Source organism: Gekko japonicus, unplaced genomic scaffold, assembly GCF_001447785.1.
Source record: "Gekko japonicus isolate JY-2015 unplaced genomic scaffold, Gekko_japonicus_V1.1 scaffold502, whole genome shotgun sequence".
In the NCBI taxonomy this organism is placed as follows: Eukaryota; Metazoa; Chordata; class Lepidosauria; order Squamata; family Gekkonidae; genus Gekko; species Gekko japonicus.
The window spans coordinates 555,014-579,811 of record NW_015169186.1 but is presented as its reverse complement, the minus strand read 5'-3'; the positions used below and the strand labels follow the sequence as shown (position 1 = coordinate 579,811).

General features: G+C 48.3%; 1 protein-coding gene across 1 annotated transcript in view; it reads left to right on the top strand.

Annotated features, from left to right (window-relative positions):
• The first annotated feature begins 219 nt into the window (after nt 1-219).
• TRIO (trio Rho guanine nucleotide exchange factor) overlaps nt 220-24,798 on the top strand; it is a 236,019-nt gene continuing 211,440 nt past the window's right edge. Inside the window, exons 1-5 of the mRNA XM_015416185.1 lie at nt 220-298; nt 2,629-2,743; nt 11,462-11,654; nt 14,789-15,301; nt 23,304-23,426. Of these exons, the coding sequence (XP_015271671.1) occupies nt 244-298; nt 2,629-2,743; nt 11,462-11,654; nt 14,789-15,301; nt 23,304-23,426 (999 nt within the window). The 5' untranslated portion in view covers nt 220-243. The remainder of the gene's footprint in view (nt 299-2,628; nt 2,744-11,461; nt 11,655-14,788; nt 15,302-23,303; nt 23,427-24,798) is intronic.

Here is a 24,798-nt window from a genome sequence, read left to right as displayed (position 1 = left end):
TCAAACTTTGTTCTTTCTTGTGGAGTGCCCCCAACCCCAATAGCCTGAAATGGTAGAATCCATGAACGATGGGGCTGTGAAGTGGTACAGTCCAAAAGGAGCTTGCATTGTGTGGTTCTGCTTTTGTGTAGCCCAGCTGTGAGAATGTGGTGTTTTCCAGCTCTTATGAGAAGCACACGTTGCACCACAAGCCAGGTGACACCCTCTTCTTTTGTCTCTCCAGGATTCCGTAAAAACGATGAAATGAAAGCTATGGAAGTCCTGCCAATCTTAAAGGAGAAAGTTGCTTACCTTTCAGGTAAAGTAATGTATGTTTTGAAAATACAATTCTGAGCTTTGTTTGTGAAACGTGACATTAAGGGTCACCAGCAGTGCAACAACAAAACACAGTTTTGTCATCTTGCTGTTCTGACATTTCAGAAGAAGACTGACATATACGTTTATAGTTATACTGCATGAATATTTTCTGGTTTTTAAATGACAAGAAACTTTTACTTTAATACTAGAACAAGTCTAAAATAAACGTTTCTCAGATTTATCCCCCCCCCCGTCCCTAACCACGACTTCTTCTTGCTCTTTGTATTTTTTTTCTCATTTAATTTTTTTATTATGAAGCAACATGTAACAAACAAGATATATAACATTCAGCTTCCTTAATCCTTTTTAGTACATAAACATTGAGTAAAAAACAATGCTTAAATGAGTCATACGCATTGACAATCAACAAGGTTATAGTTAACAACATTCTACTATCTTATAGATCTTCTTTTTGAAATTATACATAATAACCATTGAAAAAGAATAATACGCTATCGTGCTCCAATATTATCTCCGCTACAGTTACACAACTTATGTTGGGTCTAGTTAGGGATCTGGTGCTTGTTAAACATCCAATTATGTTGAAATAGCAGTATAATAAAGAGTAAGATAGTAAATAAAAGTAATTTTCGATAATCAGTGGAATCCAAATAAACTGATGATTTTAAATCTATTTGGTGTAATCCTCCCATATAGGGGAAATACATTTTTCTTTAGACAGCATCCATGATCGGGTACCATTTTGCATTGAAGTTGGAATTGGTGGGCTCTTTGTATTTTTAAATGAAAATCAAAAATATTACATTGTTTCCCTTTTTAATGGGTTTCTTGTACATTTGTGGTTTTATATGTTTTGGTGGGGTGCACTCCAGATGTTCAGTGAGTGAGTGCCCTTCCTCCATGAAGTTGCCCTTTGTCTGCCGTGCCTCTCTGACAATTGATTCCTGTTGAACTGTAGTAAGAATATCCCAGTCTTGTTTCTGCTGCACTACTGGGAGCTTATGGGAGCCATCAATAAATACCCGAGAAATCCAGGTGGGCAGCCATATTGGCCTGAAGCAACGGAACAAGGTTTGAGTTCAGTGGGGGCACCTTGAAGACCCACAAAGTTTAATTCTGGGTAGAAGCTTTTGTGTAGCTGAACAAGTCTGCCTGCCCACGAAAGCTTATACCCAGAATTAAACTTTGTGGGTCTTAAAGGTGCCCCCACTGGACTCAAACTTTATTCTACCTGAGAAATGTTTTCAAAGATCCACTGGGAGTACCCGATAGTTCTACTTAAAATATTCTTGGCTGCTTACGGTTCGTTTTTAGTCTGTCTCCTTGGCTATCAGAGCTTCTGTGTTGTCTCACTAGCCTAGTAGCTCTAGTCCCCAGGAAAAGCATTCTGACCTAGAGGAATTGGTTCCCTAGAGGATGTGCTTCAGCTGTGTAGGCCGCGAGCCCTGTTTGACGTGTGCCCTTCACTCCCTCTCTTGGTCAGGGTCATAGAGAAAGACAGGAGGGAGAGATCGAACGTGGTCCTGGTAGTAGCCCCCTTCTGGCCTCATCAAATATGGTTTCTGACCCAAACCGACCAGATTTAATCAGCATCAACCAGGTGCTTCCTCATGCTTTCCGTTTTCCTGGCCTCACATCCCACCTGTGAGAGTCGGGACCAGTGTTCCCTCTAAGCTGAGTTAGTGTGAGCCAGCTCACAGTTTTTTAGCCTCCAGCTCACACATTTTTCGTCCTCACTCAGGAAGGGATGGCGACAGAGCAGACTAATATATGCAGTAGCCACATCACTCGCTCACAACTTTAATGCCAGTGGCTCACAAAGTAGAATATTCACTCACAGCTTAGAGGGAGCATTGGTTGTGACCCCTTTTGGGGCCTCGGCCCCTCCGGTCTGAGATCCGTTGTTGTGTGCTGTTAGTGTGAGCCAGGTGTGCCAGTCGCTGGGGTGGCATTTTGCCTCAGAGGCGGTTGGGTGCCGTTGGGCACTGTGCTTGGTTCCCCTGACCTGCTTTTTGTTAGATTGTGAAGATCAAATGGGGGTAACCATGAGGGGGAAGTAAATAAAAATTTGCTCGTATGATACCAGTGGAGTAAGCATAGGGTTTGTATTCCTAAAAATAAGACCTGGCTAGCAGCATCTTGCCTTGGTAACATGCATTGTGTTTCATACAAGCGCTTAACACGTCTGTTGCACTGAAATTGTACTCACAGGAATGGACACGTCTGAATGTCAAGCTGCCTGCTCCAGTGAGTCCTGGGGAGGTTTGTAGCATTATACACTGCAGCATGTCCTTTCCCCCCCCCTTTCAGGTGGGAGAGATAAGCGAGGAGGCCCCATCCTAACATTTCCGGCTCGTAGCAACCACGACAGAATACGACAAGAGGACCTGAGGAGGCTGATTTCATACCTAGCTTGTATTCCTAGGTAAGGATGCCGTCATTGTCATCGATGCGTTATGGCTTGAAGCCTTGTTCTTTGAGCGGCTATGTCAAAACACAATGTTTTAAAGGAGCCCTGTGTGAGTTCATAGCAAGGTCGTGTTCTCTAAACTCCCAGTTGTTTTGGAGGAGAAATAACGTAGCAACGAAACAAATCGCCCTGCAAAACTTGGGCGGCTTAAAGATGCCGCAGACGGCTGCTGTCCCCCTTGGAAGAAAATTACTTTCCTGTCTTCTGAACTGGGCTGCATTTTTTCTTTTTAAATGGTATCCTCTGGTGATTACTGTTAAACAGGAATGCAGAGTGACTTGTGCTTTGTAGCAAGGTTTGAATTGGTGTGTCGGATTCTTCTTCCTCTGTGGATTTGAGAGGCTGGTTTATGGAGAATCAAGCTTTGAATCTCTTCCTGGTCCGTCCAGCTTCACATCTCTCTTTACGTATGAAACCAGCACATAGAGAGGTGCAGCCTAGCCTTCTCCGAACGAGCCACTTTTTCTTGGGGATGGGGAGGCGAATCTGCTGAATCTTCTTCGTGGTCTCTGTGCATCACACCCTTGGGATTCTCTGCGCCTGCGCTGAACCTTCTCGGTACCGATAGCTAGCAAAAGGGATTTTCGCGCCTCTCCCAGGTCACGCGCCGGCTCCACTGCGCATGACCAAGGAGGGGCACGCAGATCCCGCCAGTTCTCTTCTGACCGCCGCGCTGGTAGGACGCCTTCTGCTTCGGTCTGTTAAGTACAAACTTTTGCTAAACTTGCGTTTAGTTACTTTCTTTTTCTTTATTTTTGTAGTTAGCATTTTTCTCCGGGTGTTTGTTTTGTGTTTTTCTCGTTTCCCCTCCGCTGGCCTATGGCCCCGCGGTGGGGTTGTTTCAAACGGTGCAAGACTTGCGGCCTTAAAATATCCCCCACCGACGGGCACTCACTTTGCCTCGTCTGTCTAGGGGAGTCGCACTGTGTGTCCAAGTGCGGACATTGCCGGAAGTTTTCGAACCAGACGAGAAAAAACAGGGCAGCTCGTCTACACTTGGCCCTGATGGAGAAGGCACTATCTCCACAGTCCTCTTCACCGTTGGACACGTCCGGGCACGCCTCGATGTCCACCTTGGCTACGGACACTTGTCCTCCCGTTCCGGGATCATCGACGTCGACGGTCGCAATCGATGCTTCGGCACCGAAACGATCGACGCCGATAAAGGACCACCCCGTACCTTCCAAGATCCGGAAGCAGGGCAAAGACTCACAGCAGTCGAAGAAACCTAAAACGGACAAACCCAAAGTCCATAAGGTTTCGGCTAGTCAGGGTCGAGATCCCACGCAAGAACCTCACCCGATCGGTTCGGATCTCGACATCGACCTTACTCAACAGACAAATCAGTCGCAATCTGATATGTCGAGCCGTCAATCCTCTCATGCCTCCCCAGAACGTGGAGTCGAGGATCGGCACCGACCAACTTCTCCTCCCCTGACTTGGGATGAGAGGCAATGGCATTATTTGTACGGGAATCGATACCCATACCCTTGGGCACTCCCGATACCACCCCCACCTGAATGGGATCGTCAGTCGGTGTCATCCCGCATTTCGCGCTTTCAAGATCGACCATCGGTATCGAAGCAGTCGATACCGACGCATCCACCAGACCCGGTTGTGCCCCCGATTAACACACCGGCACCGTCTCAACCTGAATTACTCGAATCATCTCCAGAACCATCCAATGTATCCTCCGATTCAGATGGCTTTTCTGAACATATCGAGGATGTAGATGCACAGCCCACCTCGCAAGATGTGGAAGCGGATTTACCTATTTCTCCATCAGAGGATGTTAAGTCTTATGGAGATTTTATTCAACGCATGGCATTAGATCTATCTATGACTCCTACTCTCGTTGCCAGTTTTGTGGATGATAACGTTTTTGACATTATGCACTCTAACACTTCGCCCTCCGTGGCTCTACCAATGACAAAAGTTCTCTTGCAAACTACCAAGGACTTTTGGACTCGTCCAGCCTCCATTAATGTCTCTAATAAGCGTCTGGATCACATGTACAAGGTCCAGGAATCAGGGGCTGAGTTTTTATACACACATCCTAAGCCCAATTCTTTGGTCGTTTCCTCGTCCACGAAAGGAAAAGCGAGCCACTCTACTCCATCAGACAAAGAAGGAAAAAAGTTGGATTCGGTTGGTAGAAAATTCTACACTGTCGGTGCAATGGGCATTAAAACGGCGAACTATGCCGCCTGCATGGGCCGTTATCAATTCAATTTATGGAAGCGTTTGAATGATTTCCTCCCGCACGTGCCCAAAGAGTGCCAACCTCAGATTAAAAGGATTCAGAATGAAGGGATGGTCTTGGCTAGACACCAAATTAGTGCTGCCAAGCATTCCCTGGAATCCGCTAGTAAGACTCTAGCAACCTCTGTAGCGTTACGCAGACATGCCTGGCTCCGCTCTTCATCATTGCCATATGACACCAGATCCTCGGTGGAAGACCTTCCCTTTGAAGGTTCTGGATTGTTTAGCTCCACCACTGACACGGTTCTGCAGGAAATGGATAAGAGTATCAAGACGTCCAAGAGTTTGGGGATCTCCCCCACGACCAAATACTCGAAATCCAAGCAGTGGCCTAGGCAACCTTGGTCGACCAGGCAACCGTACAACAAATCACCTACGGATCAATGGCAAAGACCTCCCTCTCAGTCACGGTCTTTTCCCCCGAAAAATAAGGGACAATCGTCCGGTGCCTATAAGTCGAAATTCCCTAAGAATCCCAAACAGGGACTTTGACTTCAACCTTACTGCTCAGACTCGCCTTGCACCCTTCCTGCACGCATGGCTCGCCATTTCTACGGACAAATGGGTGCACTCTATAATAAGAGATGGCTATCTCATAGAGTTTTCTCTGACTCCCAAAATCTCCCGTTTTATCAGAACCCCGGCGTCTCCTGCCCTGCTACAGGAGGTACAATCGCTGACACAAAAAAACGCTATAGAGAAAGTCCCGATGGCGGATTGTTGCCGCGGGATTTATTCCAAATATTTCACGGTCCCCAAGAAGGACGGAGGACTTCGTCCAATCATGGACCTTCGTTTTCTCAATCGGTTCATCATTTACAGAAAGTTTCGCATGACCACGTTGCAAAGCATTTTACCACTCCTGTCTCCAGGGACTTGGATGGTCACTTTAGATCTCAAAGACGCTTATTTTCACGTCTCCATCCATCCTCGTCACAGAAAGTTCCTCAGATTCGCAGTCGGGGAGGACCATTACCAATTCAAAGCCCTTCCATTCGGGCTCTCTACCGCCCCCAGGGTTTTTACGAAGGTAATGGTGGTTGTCGTCGCTCATCTTCGCCTTCAGGGCATTCAGATCTTTCCGTATATAGACGACTGGTTGATGGTGGCAGATTCAAGAGAATGTCTCCTTCAGCACATCACCATCACATTGTCGGTCCTATCCTCCCTTGGAATTCTGGTGAATTTACAGAAATCCATGCTGCAACCTGCAACTCGCGTGCAGTTCATAGGAGCTGTCATAGACTCCCTAGCCACTCGGGCGTACCTTCCTCGCCAACGGGCAGATACCATTCGTCTGGAAATTCAACGTTTGTTCCAGTCCAACGTGACATCAGCGGTCCACATTCAGCGGATCTTGGGTCTCATGGCAGCCACCACTTCCGTGATCGAATATGCACGCCTTCGCATGCGCCCGTTGCAGCTGTGGTTTCTAAAGAAATTTCGCCCTTCCATCCATCCTCCGAGCCTTCAACTGGTAGTGCCTCCGCAGGTCCTCGTCTCCCTGCAGTGGTGGCTCGTGGACACCAATCTGTTGGCGGGTGCACCGTTCCAACCGATCGTTCCCGTAATGTCCATCACCACAGATGCCTCCCTGTGGGGTTGGGGTGCTCATACAGACGACACTTGTGTGGGTGCTCCATGGCAACCCCTTTGGAAGAGTCATCATATCAACTATCTGGAACTGCTGGCCGTAAAATTTGCCCTCAGATCCTTACTCAGACAGGTTGTAGGAAAAGCTGTGTTGATTTTTACGGACAACACAACTGCGATGGCTTATATCAATCGCCAGGGCGGGACCGTGTCCAGGTCCCTTTGCAGGCTAGCTATGGACATATGGGAAGAGTGCCTTCATTGGAACATCACTCTCCAAGCTGCCCATCTGCCAGGAACTTTGAACCAACAAGCGGATTTCCTGAGCAGAGGGGGAGCATCGGACCACGAATGGGAGTTGAACTCAAAGTATCTCCTTCCTCTTTTTCAACATCTGGGACATCCCCACATCGATGTTTTTGCAACTCGATTGAACAAGAAGTGTCCCAGGTTTTGCTCCAGAGCGGGGTTGGACCCTCTGTCAATGGGGGACGGTCTGTTGATGTCGTGGGCTCACGACTTTCTATACCTATTTCCTCCGATTCCGCTGCTCCACAGGGTGCTTGTGAAAATACAACAGGACAAGCCCCATTGTCTCCTGGTAGCCCCCTGGTGGCCTCGGCAGGTGTGGTTTCCGACACTGCTGCGGTTAGCCAAGGGATCCTTCGTACACTTCCCGCAGGAGTTGGATCTCCTCCAAGCTCAGGAAGGCCAGGTCCTTCACTACGATCCTCTGAGTCTCAAGTTGACTCTATGGGAAATACGCTTTCAGTGATGGATGACCGTATCAATGAGGTCCTGTTGAATTGTCGTAAACTGTCTACTAGGACGTCTTACGCAAAGAAGTGGGATTTATTCCTACAGTACTTGAGTTCTTCCAATTTACCTCCTCCGCCAGTGGATTTGAGGTCTATTTTTGCGTTTATTTTGTCCAGAATGGACTTGGGACTCAGTTTTTCTTCAGTTAAGGTGTATTTAGCTGCGGTGTCAGCTTTTCATCCATCTATTGATGGGTTTTCAGTTTTCTCGCATCCTCAGACGAAACAGTTTTGTAAAGGTCTTATTCGCCTGTACCCTCCCCGTCGTTCTCCGACTCCGGCCTGGGATTTGGCTTTAGTTTTGCGGTTTTTGATGGGAAAACCCTTCGAACCACTGGCCACTTGCTCTCTAAAGTTGTTATCGCTCAAGACTGCGTTTCTGGTGGCCATTACTTCTGCTCGTCGAGTCAGTGAGTTGTCCGCTTTAAGGTGTGATCCACCATACTTGATTTTTTCCCCTCATGGGGTGTCGTTGTCTTTGGACATCTCCTTCTTACCGAAAGTCGTTTCGGAGTTTCATCTACGTTCAGATATAGTTTTGCCGTCATTTTTCCCGTCTCCTGCCAATGAAGAGGAACGGAAATTGCACTCTCTGGATGTTAAGAGGGCGTTGCTGTTCTATTTGGGCAGGACCAAGTCTTTTCGTCAGTCTCCAGCCTTGTTTGTTGCTCACAGTATGCCCTCCCTAGGGAAGAAGATCTCTTCCCAGACGCTGTCCAGGTGGATTGTGGAAGTAATCAAGCTATGTTACGCTTTGGCTAAGAGACCTCTTCCAGGTCAACTTCGCGCCCACTCTACAAGGGCGGTGGCGGCTTCCACAGCTTTCCTGAGAGGGATGCCATTGGAGGACATCTGCAACGCTGCGACTTGGGCTACTCCGCTCACCTTCGTGAAGCATTATGCCCTTGATGTCCGGTCTACTCGTCGTGTGGCGTTGGGTCGGTCTATTTTGCAGACGGCGCAGGTGTAGGGCCTCGGCCCCTCCTCCAGGTAAGAGTTATTGCTTGCTATTCTCCCAAGGGTGTGATGCACAGAGACCACGAAGAAGATAGACAGGTTGCTTACCTGTAACTGGTGATCTTCGAGTGGTCATCTGTGCATTCACACCACCCGCCCTCCTTCCCCTCTGCTCTCGGCCCTTCATCTTGTTGCTTTGAAGGCTGTTGGGCGGCAGTCAGAAGGAACTGGCGGGATCTGCGTGCCCCTCCTTGGTCATGCGCAGTGGAGCCGGCGCGTGACCTGGGAGAGGCGCGAAAATCCCTTTTGCTAGCTATCAGTACCGAGAAGGTTCAGCGCAGGCGCAGAGTATCCCAAGGGTGTGAATGCACAGATGACCACTCGAAGATCACCAGTTACAGGTAAGCAACCTGTCTTTTCGATATTGGCGTGCACAGAGAGGCGAAGGACTCTTCACACATTGCACAACAACAGGACCTGGGTCTGCTAGGGGGTGTGCAGCCCAGAATGTATCCCAGCGGTGCTTGTTCTCTTGGCAAGTGTCACGTTTGATGCATGTTTCCACACTTTGGTTCCATGTACACGTCACAAGTTTAAGGTTTCCCCTTAAAAATCGTAAATTCACGCCTCAGTGACCTGATGTGTTGACACAGTTCTTCCCTGTCCACTGGGTTGACTGGCAGGGAGGCTCAGAGAAGCGGGTTGTTGGAGGATATGTGGATGCCTCTCTGCTGCACTGTGACAGTTGCTCTTCGTCACTCCGACCCCCACGGTTGCTCTCCGAGCCCCCTGGCCCATCTCTGTGCGCCTAACGCTGCTGCGGGTGGCCACAGAGTCGTGGTAGAGGCCCGTGCGCTTTGGAGTGCACAGAGGACAGTGTGGGCTTTCCCCGTGGAGTCTGGCCACTCATTTCTTGGCTCTTAGGCCTTGCAGCAGCGAAGCCAACGGCCTGGCCTTGCTGCAGCAGCGGTTGGAAGGAGGGAAAGGTGGAGGGAGGCTGGTCAGTCTCTTTGGGCCTGGGGGCGGAAGTTGTTGTCCTGGCTTGGTTGGCCCCACTGCTGCTTGCTGCTACTGCTGCGAAGGGAGAGTTCATCACCTGGACGCCGGGACTGCTAAGGGGCAGGGAGCACCTCCACGCGCGAGAGGCCCAGAATTAAACCTTGTCCTGTGTCCCGTGTCCTGTGTTCAGATGGCTGTGGGGCTGGACAGGAATGGCCGGGAGCTCGGCTGTCTCTGGGGGCCACGTTGGGTCAGGGTGCTGAGTACCCCGTTCAGCAGCATCCGTGCAACGTATCTGGAGTCACCAAAACGGCAACTTGAAGGGAAGAAATGAGGGGATTAAACTATTCAGCCACGTGCTCTTGAGATCTGTAGCCAAGGCATCCTGGTCTCGTCCTGATAGAAGGCAGCAAAAGCTCTGAAGTACCTGAATACCAGCAAGTCTTTTAAAATGACTATTAGATTTTGCATGTCTTCCTTCTCCTTTTGCTGGTAGAGTTCAGATGGTGAACATGTGAAAAATTCTCTTATTGTTCTATGGAGTCTCATAGCAAGTGAGCGGAAGTGCGTTTTGTGCCTCCCCAGGGTCCAGCTGCCTGCTTCTGTCCTCATGACTTGGGGTCTTTGTGGCTGCGTGGGCATCGGGACCACCCGTGAGGGAAAGCTGTGCCAGATGCTTCCCTTCACCCTCCTTACACCTGGGCCAGAGTTCAGGTTCTGGTTCTGGCCACTCCCTGCCCTTCAGGGACACGGTGAAAGAGGGGAGCCGTAAGCGAGTCCTGTGGCACGCGGGGCCAAAAATCCTGTGGTTTGAAGGGAGAGGAGCTCATGCCCCTCCAAAAAAATTTTTTTTTTCCCGTCGCAGCAGTCCCTTGAACTTTCCTCAGTGTTCATACAAGCAAAACACAACTTCTGTATCTTGGGGTAGAGCCATTTCTTTTAACTTCATCTGTCTTGCTTATCCTGTAAAGCATCATGCACGTTCAGGTATTCTGAGGATGCATGGCTCATGAATAAAGTCTGTGCAAAGCCAAGCTACACACACTTTGTCTCTTTGCACACTTTGGTTGGAGGGTGTCCTTGGCACAGAGTGTGGATGTTTTGGTCCTGTGCAAGAACAGAGCGGGATATCCCGGCTATGAGCTGGGATCGAACACGGGTCTAGACTCGCCTGGCCTGGCCTGGGGGAGAGGGGGCACAGAGTGAACCCCGGGAGAAGAGGCTGCAGGAGGACCCGCGTTGATCTGCAGGGCACGTCCAGCCGTCAGCTTGCATGTGGGGGATACCCAGATACTGAAACGATCACTTTAAACTGCTGCCTCTGTGTGAGAAGTCATTGAAAACCTCTAACACGTTCAGTGGTTCCTTCACTAATACAGGGGTGACCCAACCACGTGAGGAAACTAGGCAGCCTTTGGAGTACTTGCCTCAGACATACAAAGCATCTCAAAAAGATAGTCATAGCCAGTGTTCCCTCTAAGCTGAGTTAGTGTGAGCTAGCTGACAGTTTTTTAGCCTCCAGCTCACACATTTTTGTCTTAGCTCAGAAAGAATGGCTCCAGAGCAAACTAATTTATGCAGCAGCCAAATCGTTTGCTCACAACTTTAATGCCAGTAACTCACAAAGTACAATTTTTGCTCACAAGACCCCACAGCTTAGAAGGAACATAGCTTGAACTTCTTGAGGAGGCACACAGAGGTGGCCTGTCAGTTCCCCTCCACTCCAGCGTTAAAAGACAAAACCTCATCCTGGTTAACTCTTGTGGTGTGTGTGGTATGGTGCTGCTTGCTGTGAGACACAAGGTTGTGAATGCTCAAAGGGCTGTGTACGATTCATCTTGCAAAATGACTTCTAGGCCAGCCGTTGGCTTGTGCAAAGCCGTGTGGTCTTCCATGATCCTATCAGGCTGCATAATCTTCCAGCCAGACTTTATCCATCTGCAGGTGAAGCTCCTGTTGAGTCAGTGGAGCATGAAAATAATAGAATTGGCAGATTTGGTCACCAGGGTGGGCATTTCTAACCACTGTCTCATTTGCCTTCCAGTGAAGAAGTATGTAAACGAGGTTTCACCGTTATTGTAGATATGCGTGGATCTAAATGGGACTCTATTAAGCCACTTTTGAAGATCTTACAGGAGTCCTTTCCCTGTTGCATTCATGTTGCACTGATAATCAAGCCTGACAACTTTTGGCAGAAGCAGCGGACTAACTTTGGAAGCTCCAAGTTCGAATTCGAGGTATTTGTTGCATCGTAGTTGGATTGTGGTATTACTACTGATCAGAAAAAAATTACCTTTTTTGTAACATACACAGTCAACTGGAGTGAGTTTATAACAAGGACTGATTTGTGTTAGGCTTTTGCACACGGTGGGCATTCCCCTGATCTCCGTTGCGGATGAACCTGAAGTGATGTGTAAAATCTGAATGCCTAAGAAGGATCCTTTTTCTCTTTTCTTTTGGTCACGGGGGATACATTCATGCTTGTCTTTTAGAGTCATGAAAGGAAGTTCTATCCATTCCGTGGCATCGGCAACAACATGGAGCGTAGCTGCTTTCTCTGTGGCCCAGTTTTCTCCACCTGGGGAGGCCTTCCGGGGCCCAGCATCACAGGGTTTCAAAGTATTTTTAATTAAATTGGCTTTTCCTGTTATGAGGCACATGCTTTCTTTAAGCAATTCCCAAACATCTGGAGTTTAGCTCCTGAACTTAAACTTGCAGTCCTGTAAGATCTTATTGCTAGGTGGCTGCTGTGGTATGTATTTTCCCAGTGTAAGGGGGGGGGGGGTTGTAGACTCACTACAAAATTTATATTGTGATTTCAAACAGTATTCAAGTAGGGGAATGTTCATTTGTCACCCACAAGGTCAGCAGTTTAGAACAAATAGGGTGGTGATTTGTTCTGATGGTTTTCCTCTCTGAGATAAGAAGAAGAAGAGGAGATTGGATTTATACCCTGCCCTTCACTACCCAAAGGTGTCTCAGAGCGGCTTACAAACTCCTTTCCCTTCCCCTCCCCACAACAGACACCCTGTGAGGTAGGCGGGGCTGAGAGAGCTCTGACAGAAACGGCTCTTTTTCAAGAACAGCTGTGCTAGAGCTACGGCTTGCCCAAGGTCATCCAGCCAGATGCAAGTGGAGGAGTGGGGAACCAAACCCAGTTCTCCCAGATTAGAGTCCGCGCACTTAACCACTACACAACTGGCTCATAAGAAAAGCCACGCTGGATCTGGCCAGTGGCCCCTCCAGTCCAACACTCTGTGCCACACAGTGGCCAAAACCCAGGTGCCCTCAGGAGGTCCACCAGCGGGGCCAGAACTCCAGAAGCCCTCCCACTGTCACACACACACACCCCAAGCACCAAGAGGACAGAGCATCACTGCCTCAGGTCTTCTTCAGTATTAGCCGTAAGGACAAATGGGAGCAAATGGCTGGATTCCGTGTTAGTGGCTGCTTTAGGAGAAGGGTAGCTCTAGTAAGGCAGCACTGTTTATGCTACTTAAGAAATGCAGTGCTTTGCTAGCCTGTACTGATCAATCTGGTGTGTTTTTGTCTTGGCCCCCTTCCATGGAGTTCTGGGCAGCATCGCAAGGAGTGTAAGGTGAGGTGGGTTCTTTTGAGTGTGTGAGTGGCCAGGGTTACCCAGCAATCATCATGGCTGCACTCCCCCTTCCCAGTCCCGGACAAGGGGCCGCTACGCTACAGTGGCCGTAACACGGGTGGGTCCAGAGCTCTCCTGCCTCTAGTGGACTTCCCCTCCCTTTTCTGTTTTGCTAGCCGTCCGCACACCGCGTTCTCCTTGGGACTGGTAAGCCACATGCACACATTGGATGCATCTGGATCTCTGGATTAAGATGAACCTAATTTAATTCTAAAATTTTCAGTCAGAAATACATTCAGGAGGGTTGCCCTGTTGGTCTGAAGCAGTAGAACAACGTTTGAGTCCAGTGGCACCTTTAAGACTAACAGAGTTTTATTCTGAGTATAAGCATGAAAACTCGTATTCAGAATAAAACTTGGTTAGTCTTAAAGGTGCCACTGGACTCATACTGAACAATCTAAAATAGTCATTGTAAGTTTTTGCCAGCTGAATGCCTTCCTATGTACAGTTACTCCAGTCTACGTACAGTTAGGTTTTGCACTAGAGCAGTGGTGGCGAACCTGTGGCACGGGTGCCAGAGGTGGCACTCAGAGCCCTCTCTGTGGGCACGTGTGCCATCGCCCCAGCCAGGCCCAGACCATCATTAAAGTGTCGAATTCTCTGCCAAATAATTTTAAGTTAATGAAAGCATTTGGGATTGCTTTCCTTACTTTGTTTGGATCATCTTAAATTAACGTATGAGTTGTTTTTTCTAAAGTAAAACCTCAGTATTCAGGTTAAATTGCCGTGTTGGGACTTTGCGATAAATAAGTGGGTTTTGGGTCGCAGTTTGGGCACGCGGTCTCTAAAAGGTTCACCATCACTGACCTAGAGAAACTCTGCATAGGAATGCACTGAGTCCCATGTACTGCAACATGTCTGTTTCTAATTGAATCTGACACTAGTAGGAAAGATGGTTAGCGGGCTGCAGAGGCCTGGATTAAAATCCTCTTCTCCTACTAAATTCATTGGGGGATGTTAGACCCAACAAGGCTTGAGGACTTTGCTGGGTTGTTGAGTGGATCTCATGGGTGCAGGAAAACATCTACAGAAAAACAAATGTAGAGTCCAGTCAGGCACCTTTAAGACCAACAAAGGTTTATTCGGGGTGTGAGCTTCCGTGTGCAAGGCACACTTCTTCAGATACATTGGAATGGTAGGTAAGGTTCAAACTTAACAGCAAATTGACATGTAACATGATGAGCCCTACGGGGGGAGGGCGGGGTATAAATTTGATAAATAAATAAATAAATAAAATGATGGTTAAGCTGTGTATACATCATCATGTTACATGTTAACGTTACATGTTTGAACCTTACCTACCATTCCAATGTATATGAAGAAGTGCGCCTTGCACATGAAAGCTCACACCTCGAATAAACCTTTGTTGGTCTTCAAGGTGCCTGTAAAAGGTAAATGTTCCCTTGCTCGAAAGCCGGTCGAGTCCGACTCTAGGGTTGCGGTGATCATCTCCGTTTCCAAGCCGAAGAGCCAGCGCTGTCCGAAGACGTTTCCGTGGTCATGTGGCCGGCATGACTAAACACCAAGGCCGTGCAAGGAACGCTGTTCCCTTCCCACTGAAGTGGTACCTATTTATCTACTTGCAACTTCTTGCTTTCGAACTGCTAGGTTGGCAGGAAAAAGTGCCTGACTGGACTCTAAATACCTGAATTGCTTTGCAGTTCTAATTGAGAGTCCTGCATCCATACTTCTGTTGTCTTGGTTACTTTTCAGACCAACATGGTGTCCCTGGAAGGTCTTACCAAAGTGGTCGACCCTTCCCAGTTAACGCCGGAATTTGACGGCTGCCTGGAGTACAACCACGAGGAGTGGATAGAGATCCGAGTTGCCTTTGAGGACTACATCAGCAGCGCCACCCACATGCTCTCCCGGCTGGAGGAGCTGCAGGACATCCTGGCCAAGAAGGACCTGCCCCAGGACCTGGAGGCGGCTCGGAGCATGATCGAGGAGCACTCGCAGCTGAAGAAGAAGGTCATCAAGGCCCCCATCGAGGACCTGGACGTGGAAGGGCAGAAGCTGCTGCAGAGGATACAGAGCAGCGAGACCTTCCCCAAAAAGAACTCTGGGTCCGGGAATGCAGACCTGCAGAACCTCCTGCCGAAAGTGTCGACCATGTTGGACAGGCTGCACTCGACACGGCAGCATCTGCATCAGATGTGGCACATGCGCAAGTTGAAACTGGACCAGTGCTTTCAGCTCAGACTTTTTGAACAGGACGCGGAAAAGGTAAAGTGGGATGTGTGGGCATGTCTCTGTGTTGCGGGGTGGGTGGGTGGGGTGTGAGGCCGCGTGTGACGACCCCTTATCTGGGGAGGCCTGGTTTCACTTTGTTCTTTTTATTGTGTTCAACTGGGTAGGTTAGGCTGCCACCAGGAAATTTTAGGCTTTCCAAACCTTTATACTTTCTTTTGGCTATCACTGGGTAGGTCGGTCGAGGTTTTAGGCTTTCATGAGGGTCTATGTGTTTCTTGAGAAATTATTTCTTTCAGAGCTGGCAGACTTAAATAAAAGAAGATTTATTGAAACAGTTCATAGATTAAAGTGTAGAACAATGTAACCAGTAATGTGAATAATTTTAACAATTTCGTTGTGTCTCCCACAAGATCTGCTCCCTTTCTGACAGGGATTTTTCAAGTAACTTTGTAACTCATTACTCAGGGTCATATAGGTTTCCTATTTCACTCCAGTCTGTCACTCAGACTTTTTATTTTTCTCTTTAACTTTACTTTCTTGTTTCCTTATACATTCAACTTTTCTTCATACACAGAACTTAACTCTTGTATCACACACAATACTGTCTCTCTCTCAGACTTCCGATCTAACTACTTAACTCCTTAACTGTTTTCATCAACTGTCCTTATCAACTGTCCAACCTCTAACTGTCAGTCCTGAAGGACATACCCTTTCATTCACTCAGAAACACTTTCCAAAACCCCTCCCCCTCTTTGTCAATCACCAATCACACCCCACTTGTCTCTTCAAGCACTCTAGTCCACCACACAGCCATGCAACCAAACTTTTAGAGACACACACACATATAAAACAAGGAATCATTACACTGCGTATGAACATCTGACGGGACTCTGCCAAGGAGAACGGTGAGAGCATCAAAGTTCTCACTTAAGTTCTCACTTCAGAGCTTATGACTTGTGTGGTGCATGCGACGTGTGCCTAGGAGCCACCATGTGGCCGTAAGAACGTGAGAAGCGCCTGAGGGCCCGTCAGGGGCAGCATTCACCTGTTCACGCAGTGGCCAGTCAGCGGCCTCTCGGAGTCCCACAGAGACAGGAAGACGGCCGCAGAAGACTCCCGCCCCTTGTACTGCCCAGCCACTGATACAATGAGGAGTCCACTGCCCCTGGTACGGGAGGGAGTAGACACCCATCATGTGACTCTTAGCCACAGATAGCTCCAACCCCCCCCCCCCGTGAATTTGTCCAATCCCCTCTTAAAGCCTTTTAAGTTGGTGGCCGTCACCCTGACCTCAGTCAGGCATCTTTGTCCTAAGTCATTGCCGCAAAGGGATTCACGCGGCTTTCTTTTGGTTTTTAAGTGAGCAAAAAAGTGAGAAGAGGTTTTTCATGCAGGTTAAATTGCCTTGCAGTCAACGAGATCTTTTCCATGTGTATGTTAGGGTAGGATTGGATCCTTTGATTTGTGAATTAGTCCCACTGCACTGCACTGCACTGCACTGGAGCTGAAGGAGCATGACTGGGACCTGGCTGCAGTTCTTCTGAGTGCAGCTCTCCAGGCCCCTGGAAGGGAATCAGAGCAGGTCAATTTCACTCCCCTCCGCCTTGAAACTGACCTGTTCTCCCTCCTCTTGGCTTTCCGGCTGGCCTGCCCAGTGGACTGGGGAGAAGCATGTGTTGGGGATGGATTCGGCTTCTATAAAGCAGTACTTTCTTGGGGAGCCGAGTCAGATCAGAGAATCTGATTCAGCTTCTAGGGAGTCCGAATAATGCTGCATAGGCATCATACGGATTTTTTTTTTTTTGGCTCAGCTGAGCCAAATGTGTACAAGAAACTGCTACAGATCAAGGGCTGTCTGTATCACAGGAGTGCTCCAGATCAAAGCAGGGTTCAGCGTTCAATATTGCAAAGTGGCCTTCAGGTGCAAGCCCCTCCCTTAAGGTAATGCTTAAGACTGAAGATGACACTGTTGTGATTTTGACATGCAGAGGTCAGCCTGAGGTCGGCACTGCTGGTGCTTTTTCTCTGCTGTGTTTAGAAGTGGGCTCCTGGCCCAGGCTGCGCTTGGTGTGGAAACCTCCCGAGCGGTCGTGTGCTGACTTCGTAGCTTCCAGCAAAACTGAGAGTTCCAGGTGTGGGTTTATGTGCTTTGCACTCTGCACTCTTACACAGGGGAGAGGTTTTCTGCCTAGACGGCGTAGCATTCTAGCATTCCATGCAAGCAGGGGGCAGTTGTGGAAGATTTAGAGTTGTCCTCTTTTCCAGTGAAAGCGGGAGATTACATGAGCCAATCCTGACATCATATTTTCCCTCTGTCGTCCAGCAGCCATGGAGGATTCAGCGGGGTGTGGAGTTGGGGATTTGCTGTGTTTAACATAAGTAGGCCTCTCTCTGCGTGTCCCTATTTGTGTGACAGTTTTGTTAACCGGCTTAATGGCAGACAATGGAAGGTGGGGAAAGCATGGAAGGTGTAGAAAGTTGGGGCTCCTGATCTCCAGTGCGGTGACAGCCCTTGACGTAGATATGCAAATACGCAGAGGGGTGCTTAAGCATAATCTAAAGACGAGCTTTCGTCACGTCTGCAGCACGTGAAATGGTTGTTGAGGAGTTTGTCCTTTCCTGCTTGATGGCTCCTGTCAAATCATTTCTTCAGTCTTATTGTCACATGCAGAGTTCTGTTGTCGGAGTCAGAAGTGGGCCTGCAGCATTTGTTAGAAAGGTCACTGAAACAGTGGTATTGGTGCAGCTTCCTGCACTGAATCCAGACGGGGCGGTTTTCTCTTGGGTTCAGAACCAGAGGGGGGCGTGAGCAGCAGAATTTACATGGGTTTCCTCTGTTCTGAGTGATGTGCGTGGCCGATGCACCTCGCTCTTCTGCAAGGCAGGCATTGCAGGGGTGTGCGTGAAGGCCCAGGGGGCTGCAGCCAAGCAGAAGGCTCCACATAACTTGGAACGCGTTGGGGGCAGTCATGCCCCGCACAGCCAGACAGCAGAGGCAGATGTGCATTGCCCGTTGTATTACAGGTTGGGCAAGTACTGGATGTGTTTGTGGACTCTTCCACACCAGCTTGCACCGTTCATGTCCGTCCCTCTGCCCTTTTTCCCCCCCCCCCCCCCAGGTCCCTGGCTGAGTTTTTCCTTTCTCTGCACAGCAAGTACAGTCTTGTTCAAGTTTTCTTAAGTGCTGCAGGTGTTTGGGCAAAAGCTTGTATTTCGAGTGTGCACTGCCCCTGCTGGACCGGGATTATCCTGAATACAGAAATGTCACTCAGTTAAAGATTCAAAACTGAATTGTGCACAGTGGGGGGGGGGGTTTCCACTCGCAGAAGGCCTCCTCTTGAGTGCTGAACGCTCTCCTTGAAGGTTGGTCGGGCACCTGCTGTACAGTAAACAGAGTGCTTCTTATTTAAACAACCTCTTCCAATGATGGTTTCTTAGCCTTATAAAAATCTCCTTTGTTCAGCCAGTATGGTACAGAAGGGCCAGCTGTGAAGCACAGATATCAGGTCTGCCTGAAATTTGAGGTCAGACTGCAGAGTTTCTGGCTGAAGCGATCCATTGCCAGCAGTGGGCGACTTTGCTCTAAGATCTCCCTCGTATGAAACGTCTGTCCCTACATGTGGCCTCTGCTGTCCTAGAGCTGGGCTGAGCTGTGCTTGGGAGGATTCCACCTCCGTGCCGTAACTCTTACCCATAATCACAGTGGGATCAGGTGCTGTTGCCTCGCGAGGGTCTCTGCCAGTCGTCCTGCTGGGAGGGAGGACGCATGGATTGGGCATCACCAGTCTGTGCCACATAGGAGAGAGTGTTTTCAGACTGTTTAGTGCAGGAGAGAGAAATTTGGAAGGAGCAGAATAACATCTAGGTTGGCTGTAAGAGGAGACCAGGGAAGGTCAGTTATCTTGAGGGCTGGGAATGGCTGGCTTTGGCTGATGATTGGCACACTTTGGGGATGAACTGTAAACCACACTCATGTCCGTGTACGGGAGAATTCTTGCATGTGTTCGTTATAGGGTCCTTTAAAACGATTTGATTTAAGAGACATACACAACGGAAAGCCAGTTTTCTAAAGTTGCAGAGGTTCCATGTAAACTAAACGGATGACAATGGAATGCATGAAGCCCACGGATGAGTGAATTTCTCCCATTCATGTAAGCCACGATTGCAGTGGTGTGATCCACCCCCTCCCCTTTCTAATGGCTCACATTTATTATGATCTACATTTTTGATTCAACTCTCCAAGCCCGACTCTCTGGACATCAAGAAACCTCTGTCTGCATCTCTTTTATTTTTTTTAAAAAGGTTAAAAAGTGTATCAATGCAGGGGGGGGGTGCTCATGTGGTGATAAATAAAAATAAAAGCCCTTGTTTGGCAGGCCAGCCGGAGAAGGGGCTCATCAGATTCCTGAGGAAATGCTTAGTTCTTTCTGGTTGCAGAGCTGGTAGAAGCTGGGCTTCCCCCCCCCCCCCCCCTCCTCTGAGGGAAGTGCTGTGGTCTCCAGTCTCATATTGTCCTCTGGTGTCCCTGAAGTCTAGTAAACAAGGACTTGATGATGCCACGTTCCAAGTGGGCCCAACTGGTGCCGTACAGGCGCTGGACAGAGAATGCACATGACCCCCCACTGGCTGCCCATCAGTTCCCGGGCTCAATTTAAGGTGTTGGTCATCAAATACAGAGCCCTTCATGACCCCGGACCCTCACTTCTGCAAGACAGCCTCTCCCCTTCGGCACCAGCTTCACCCATCTGAGGTCTTCTGCAGGTGCCAGCTAGCCAGTGGGCAAAATCAGCTGCTGCCCGTGCCCTTCTCTGCTGTGGGCCCCGCTCTGTGGAAGGGGCTGCCCGAGAGGGTCCTGAAGGCTCCCCCTCTCCTGCCTTTCCACAAAGAATGCAAAACTGAACGGTTCAGGGGGGCTGTTCTGTGCAGGCCGTAGAGCTGCACTGTGCTAAAGGACTCACAAAGTTACTTGGATGAATTCTTAGGGACTGTGGTCTATGCTGCTGTGTTTAGCTTGCTAAAAACAGGATCCTGCTATGTGATTTTTTTCATCACTTAATGGGTGCATTCAGACGGGGCGTTTCTGCCGGCATAAACTGCACCAGTTGGAACCGGTGCAGTTTATGCCGGCAGAAACACGATCACACTTACCTCCTGTCTGCGGATCCCTTCGGTGGACGCCCGCTTACACGCTGTGGGCGTTGGCGTTTTTTTTTTTTTAAAGCACAGTTTGAGCATGCACATAGGCAGCCATTCAGAGAATGGCGATTTTTGCGCATGCTCAACCCCCCCCCCCCATTACATTTAAACTTTAAAGGTATGAACTTACCTTTAAAGTTTAAAGCCCAACCTGGCCTCCCTGTAGTCCCGGACTCCTCCGGGAAGTTAAACTAAGAGCTTTTTTTTTCTCTTAACAAACGCTCGGGGCGAAGCTTCGCCCGAGCGCATATCGCTTAGTTTTTTTTAAAAAAATGGCGGGGGAAAGCCGGAAGCCTCAGGCTTCCGACGGAAGTGTCTCTGCAACGGAGGAGAGCAATCAGACGCCGGGGTGCACCGTTTACATCCGTCCGTTGCACTCAGTTTACCACCACTTGGGACCTAGTGGCAGAGTGCAACAGTTTAAAGGGATTTACAACGGTTAGGGACGGGAGGCAGATGTTCGCCGTGTGAACGCCCGTAAGTACACCAGTTGGAACCGGCACCCTAACCGTTGTAAATCCCCCGTCTGAACGCACCCAATGTGTCATGTTGAAACATACGCTTTGCTTTGGTTCTGTTTGAGATTTCTCATTGGTTCTACAACCCTAGTCCCATTGTATGGTTTACTGTGTCCTTATCTTGTGGATTATATTGACTCATTCTGTGTAATCAACTTGTGTCCAAGTGACAAAAGTGTGTGACAAGTAAGGTAAACAAATAAATATTGCACATCTTAGTAAACATTTGGAGATGTAGCAGTCTAGGTAGGCATGCCACCGTCTCTGTGATCCTTACCTTTCATATCTTCTTGTAGCCCTTTGAAAGCTGTTGGTTTTTGCATTCTGAGAATGCAGTATCCAGCGAATCTGCTTTCCTTTTCTGTCTATTATTGACAACTTTTCCCTTCAGTAATACCCTGAATTAACCTACGTGCTTCTCAGCAGCAGTTAATGTAACTATTTCAGTTTACAGCCAAATGTTCCAATTTATCACACATCCTTTGAATTATGTTCCAGTCCTTGTGTGTGGTTACTCTTCTCCCAGTCTGGTCAGATCTGCTTTTGGAGGGAGGGCATGCGCTTGCTTTTAATGAGCAATGGAGAGAAAAAATGGAAGAGAGCATATTGTGAAAAGGCTCAGCTTGATACTGACACCCTTTTTGCTTGTACACAAAAGCTTCTACCCAGAATTAAAATTGGTTGGTCTTAAAGGTGCCCCCACTGGACTCAAACCTTGGTCTGCTGCTTCAGGCCAACACGGCCGCCCTGCCTGAATCTACCCTTTGGTTTGGTTCATTAATAAATATGGAGTGGTGCCTTAAGAAATTATCCATCACCAAATTCTTACACTTCACATTTTGTCTCTAGTTTATCCTAGTTTGCCTCTACTAGGGCCAGGGCATTTTCGGTGGCGGCTCCTACCTGGTGGAATGAGCTCCCAGTGGAGATCTGGGCCCTGCGGGACCTTATGCAGTTCTGCAGGGCCTGCAAGACGGAGCTCTTCCACCAGGCGTTCGAGTAGGAGCCACCGCCGCCACTATTCTACCACCGAGGTGGCAAGTCATTGGCTGCCCTATAAGAACGGGGGCAAGCAGGCCCTGGCAGAAGTTTGAGACAGTGTAGTGGGAGACCACGCTACTGAGACAGTTGGCCACCAAACCTGGGGGGGTTGTCCCCATCTTGGATGATTAATATAGGTATAGCACCGTATTATTGGAAGGTTTTATCGTGATTTTAAATGTTCTATTTATTATATACTGTATTGTATTTTGCACTCGGCTTTGCCGCATGTGAGCCGCCCTGAGCCTTTGGGAGGGCGGGATATAAATCAAACTAATAAATAAATAAATAAATAAATCTCTGTAAATGTTTCTAGTACAAAACTCTTTTATTTCTAGAAATTTTGATGCCATGGGGAAAAACAGAAATTGCAGTAAGAATTGGAGTTCATATTTCATACTTTCTTCTAGGGCCTAAACTTACACTGATGCTTTAAAATAAGTCACGTCATTTATAACTTATTGTGCCATTTGACATAATCATGAATTTTTCTGCAAGGAAAACTGTAAATAGACCCAGTTCTAAGGCAGGAGCTGAAAGCTGCTACACCTTCTGCTACCTACGAACATCTACCTTAGTTTTGCCATGAGAGAGGTGGTGGGGGGGAGAGAGTTGAAAATAGAATAAACCTTGTCTTAAATGCATGTTGCTCATTCCAAAAGAGAGAATATTTGGTGGGATCCCCCCGTTCTAAACATGCAAGCCTCGTCATTTGGGGGGGAAACCTTACCTTCCTTTGGTGACCAGTCAAGTGACTGTTTACAAACTTGGTTTACACTAGAAAAGAGCAGGAGTCCAGTAGCACCTTAAAAGACTAACAACATTTGTGCTAGACGATGCTCCTCCCCTGCCACGAATTTTGTTAGTCTTTTAAAGTGCTCCTGCCAATGTTCCCTCTAAGCTGTATAGTCTTGTGAGCAAAAATTCTACTTTGTGAGCTACTGGCATTAAAGTTGTGAGCAAGTGATTTGGCTACTGCATAAATCAGTTGGCTCTGGAGCCCTCCTTCCTGAGCCAAGACAAAAATGTGTGAGCAAAAGGCTAAGAAACGGTGAGCTAGCTCGCACCAACTCAGCTTAGAGGGAACACTGACTCCTGCTCTTTTCTGCTGCTGCAGACAGACTGATAGGGGGAGACCTGACTTGATCTTCACTGATCTGTATAACCGTAAAGCCTTGATTTTAAATCTGTTTGGAAGTCCTTCGCTTGTGAACGTGCAACAGTGTCTTTAACCTTTTGTCCTTCTGTAATCAGTATTTTCGTTTCCTCCTTCTTTTTAGATGTTCGACTGGATCACACACAACAAAGGCCTGTTTTTGAATAGTTACACAGAGATCGGAGCCAGTCACCCTCACGCTATGGAGCTCCAGACGCAGCACAATCATTTTGCCATGAACTGCATGGTAAGACTATCTGGCCGTCGCCACCACACTCTCTGCTCGGCATGCTTCTCGAGCACAAGCCGAACTAGGATGCTGGTCTGTTTATCTAGCATGCTGGTGTGTTGAGAAGCGTAGCAATCTAAATGGGAGAGAAGAGGGGAAGGAAGGGAAGCCGTGGGCAGCATATGGCTTTGTTCACATCACACTGGCTTTGCAGTGGGACTCGAAAGGTACCTGAAGCGGCCTTTACATCGATCGGTTGGTCTGTTAAAAGTCGGTGTTGTCTGCCCAGGCAGTCTGCTCTGGGCTCTCCGGTGGAGGCTCTGCACATCACTTAGCACCTGATCCTTTTTCAGCTAGAGAGGCCAAGCAGATATTCTGCCCCGAGCCATAGCTTGTACTTGAGACAGCACGCAGCCTAAAGAGCAGTTCTTTCCCTTCGGTCTTCGCTAATGTTCAGTGGGACTCGAGTTCTCCTTCTTCAGCATTAGGGGCTTGATTTTTGTGGCAGAACTGAAATACTGACACTCCAAGAGGTTCTGGAGTTACACCGATGTAATTTATTTAAAACAGAAGATCTCTTAAGCAGGGCTGCCTGGTGCGGGCAGGTGAAGTGAGGTGTGGCTGGATTTCTGCTGGCAGCCAAGAGAACAGGTGCAGATTTGGGACCTGTGTCATGGTGGTCTTGGGGGGGGGGGCATGAGATCGTTGACTGGAGACCTCAGCCAGTCTTAACTCATACGGTTGGGGTGGCAGGTTGCCAGGGATCCCAGTGTAAGATGCTCTGAATTTCTTAAAGCAAGAGTGGTCTGGTAGAGTAAAAAAAATAAAATAAAAATAGCATGCTGAAATAAGTGGCTCTCAGATTGTCAAGGAAGAATTGTTTGATATGCATTAATGTCCTAGTGAGTCAGGAGTGAACAAATCTAATTGACTTCGTTCTCTCTAGCATTGCTTTCATATTCAGATGTAGCCTGGTTAAAAGGTCCAGAGTTCTTTAATGCTGTTGGATAGAGGGTCTCCCCCTCCCCCCGAGGCCAGTGAAGGCCTGCCTATATCAAAAGGTACTAACTGAAGCATCTAAGCAGAGAGCAAGAATTGAACAAAAATGGGAATAAATCCTGTCTGTAGAGATCATCCTAGATGAGGATCATGTCAAAGGGGAGCACTAAGCTTGTACTTCCCACTTTCTGTTGCTTACATAGTAATGTATTCCTGTACCCCCCCACCCCACCCCACCCAAAGAGACAACTAAGAGGGGACATGATAGAGTTTTATAAAATGATGCATGCGGTGGAGAGCGAGGACAGAGAGAACTTTCTCCCCCCCCCCCCAATACTAGAACTTGAGGGCATCTCATGAAGCTGATGGGCAGTGGGTTCAGGACAGAAAA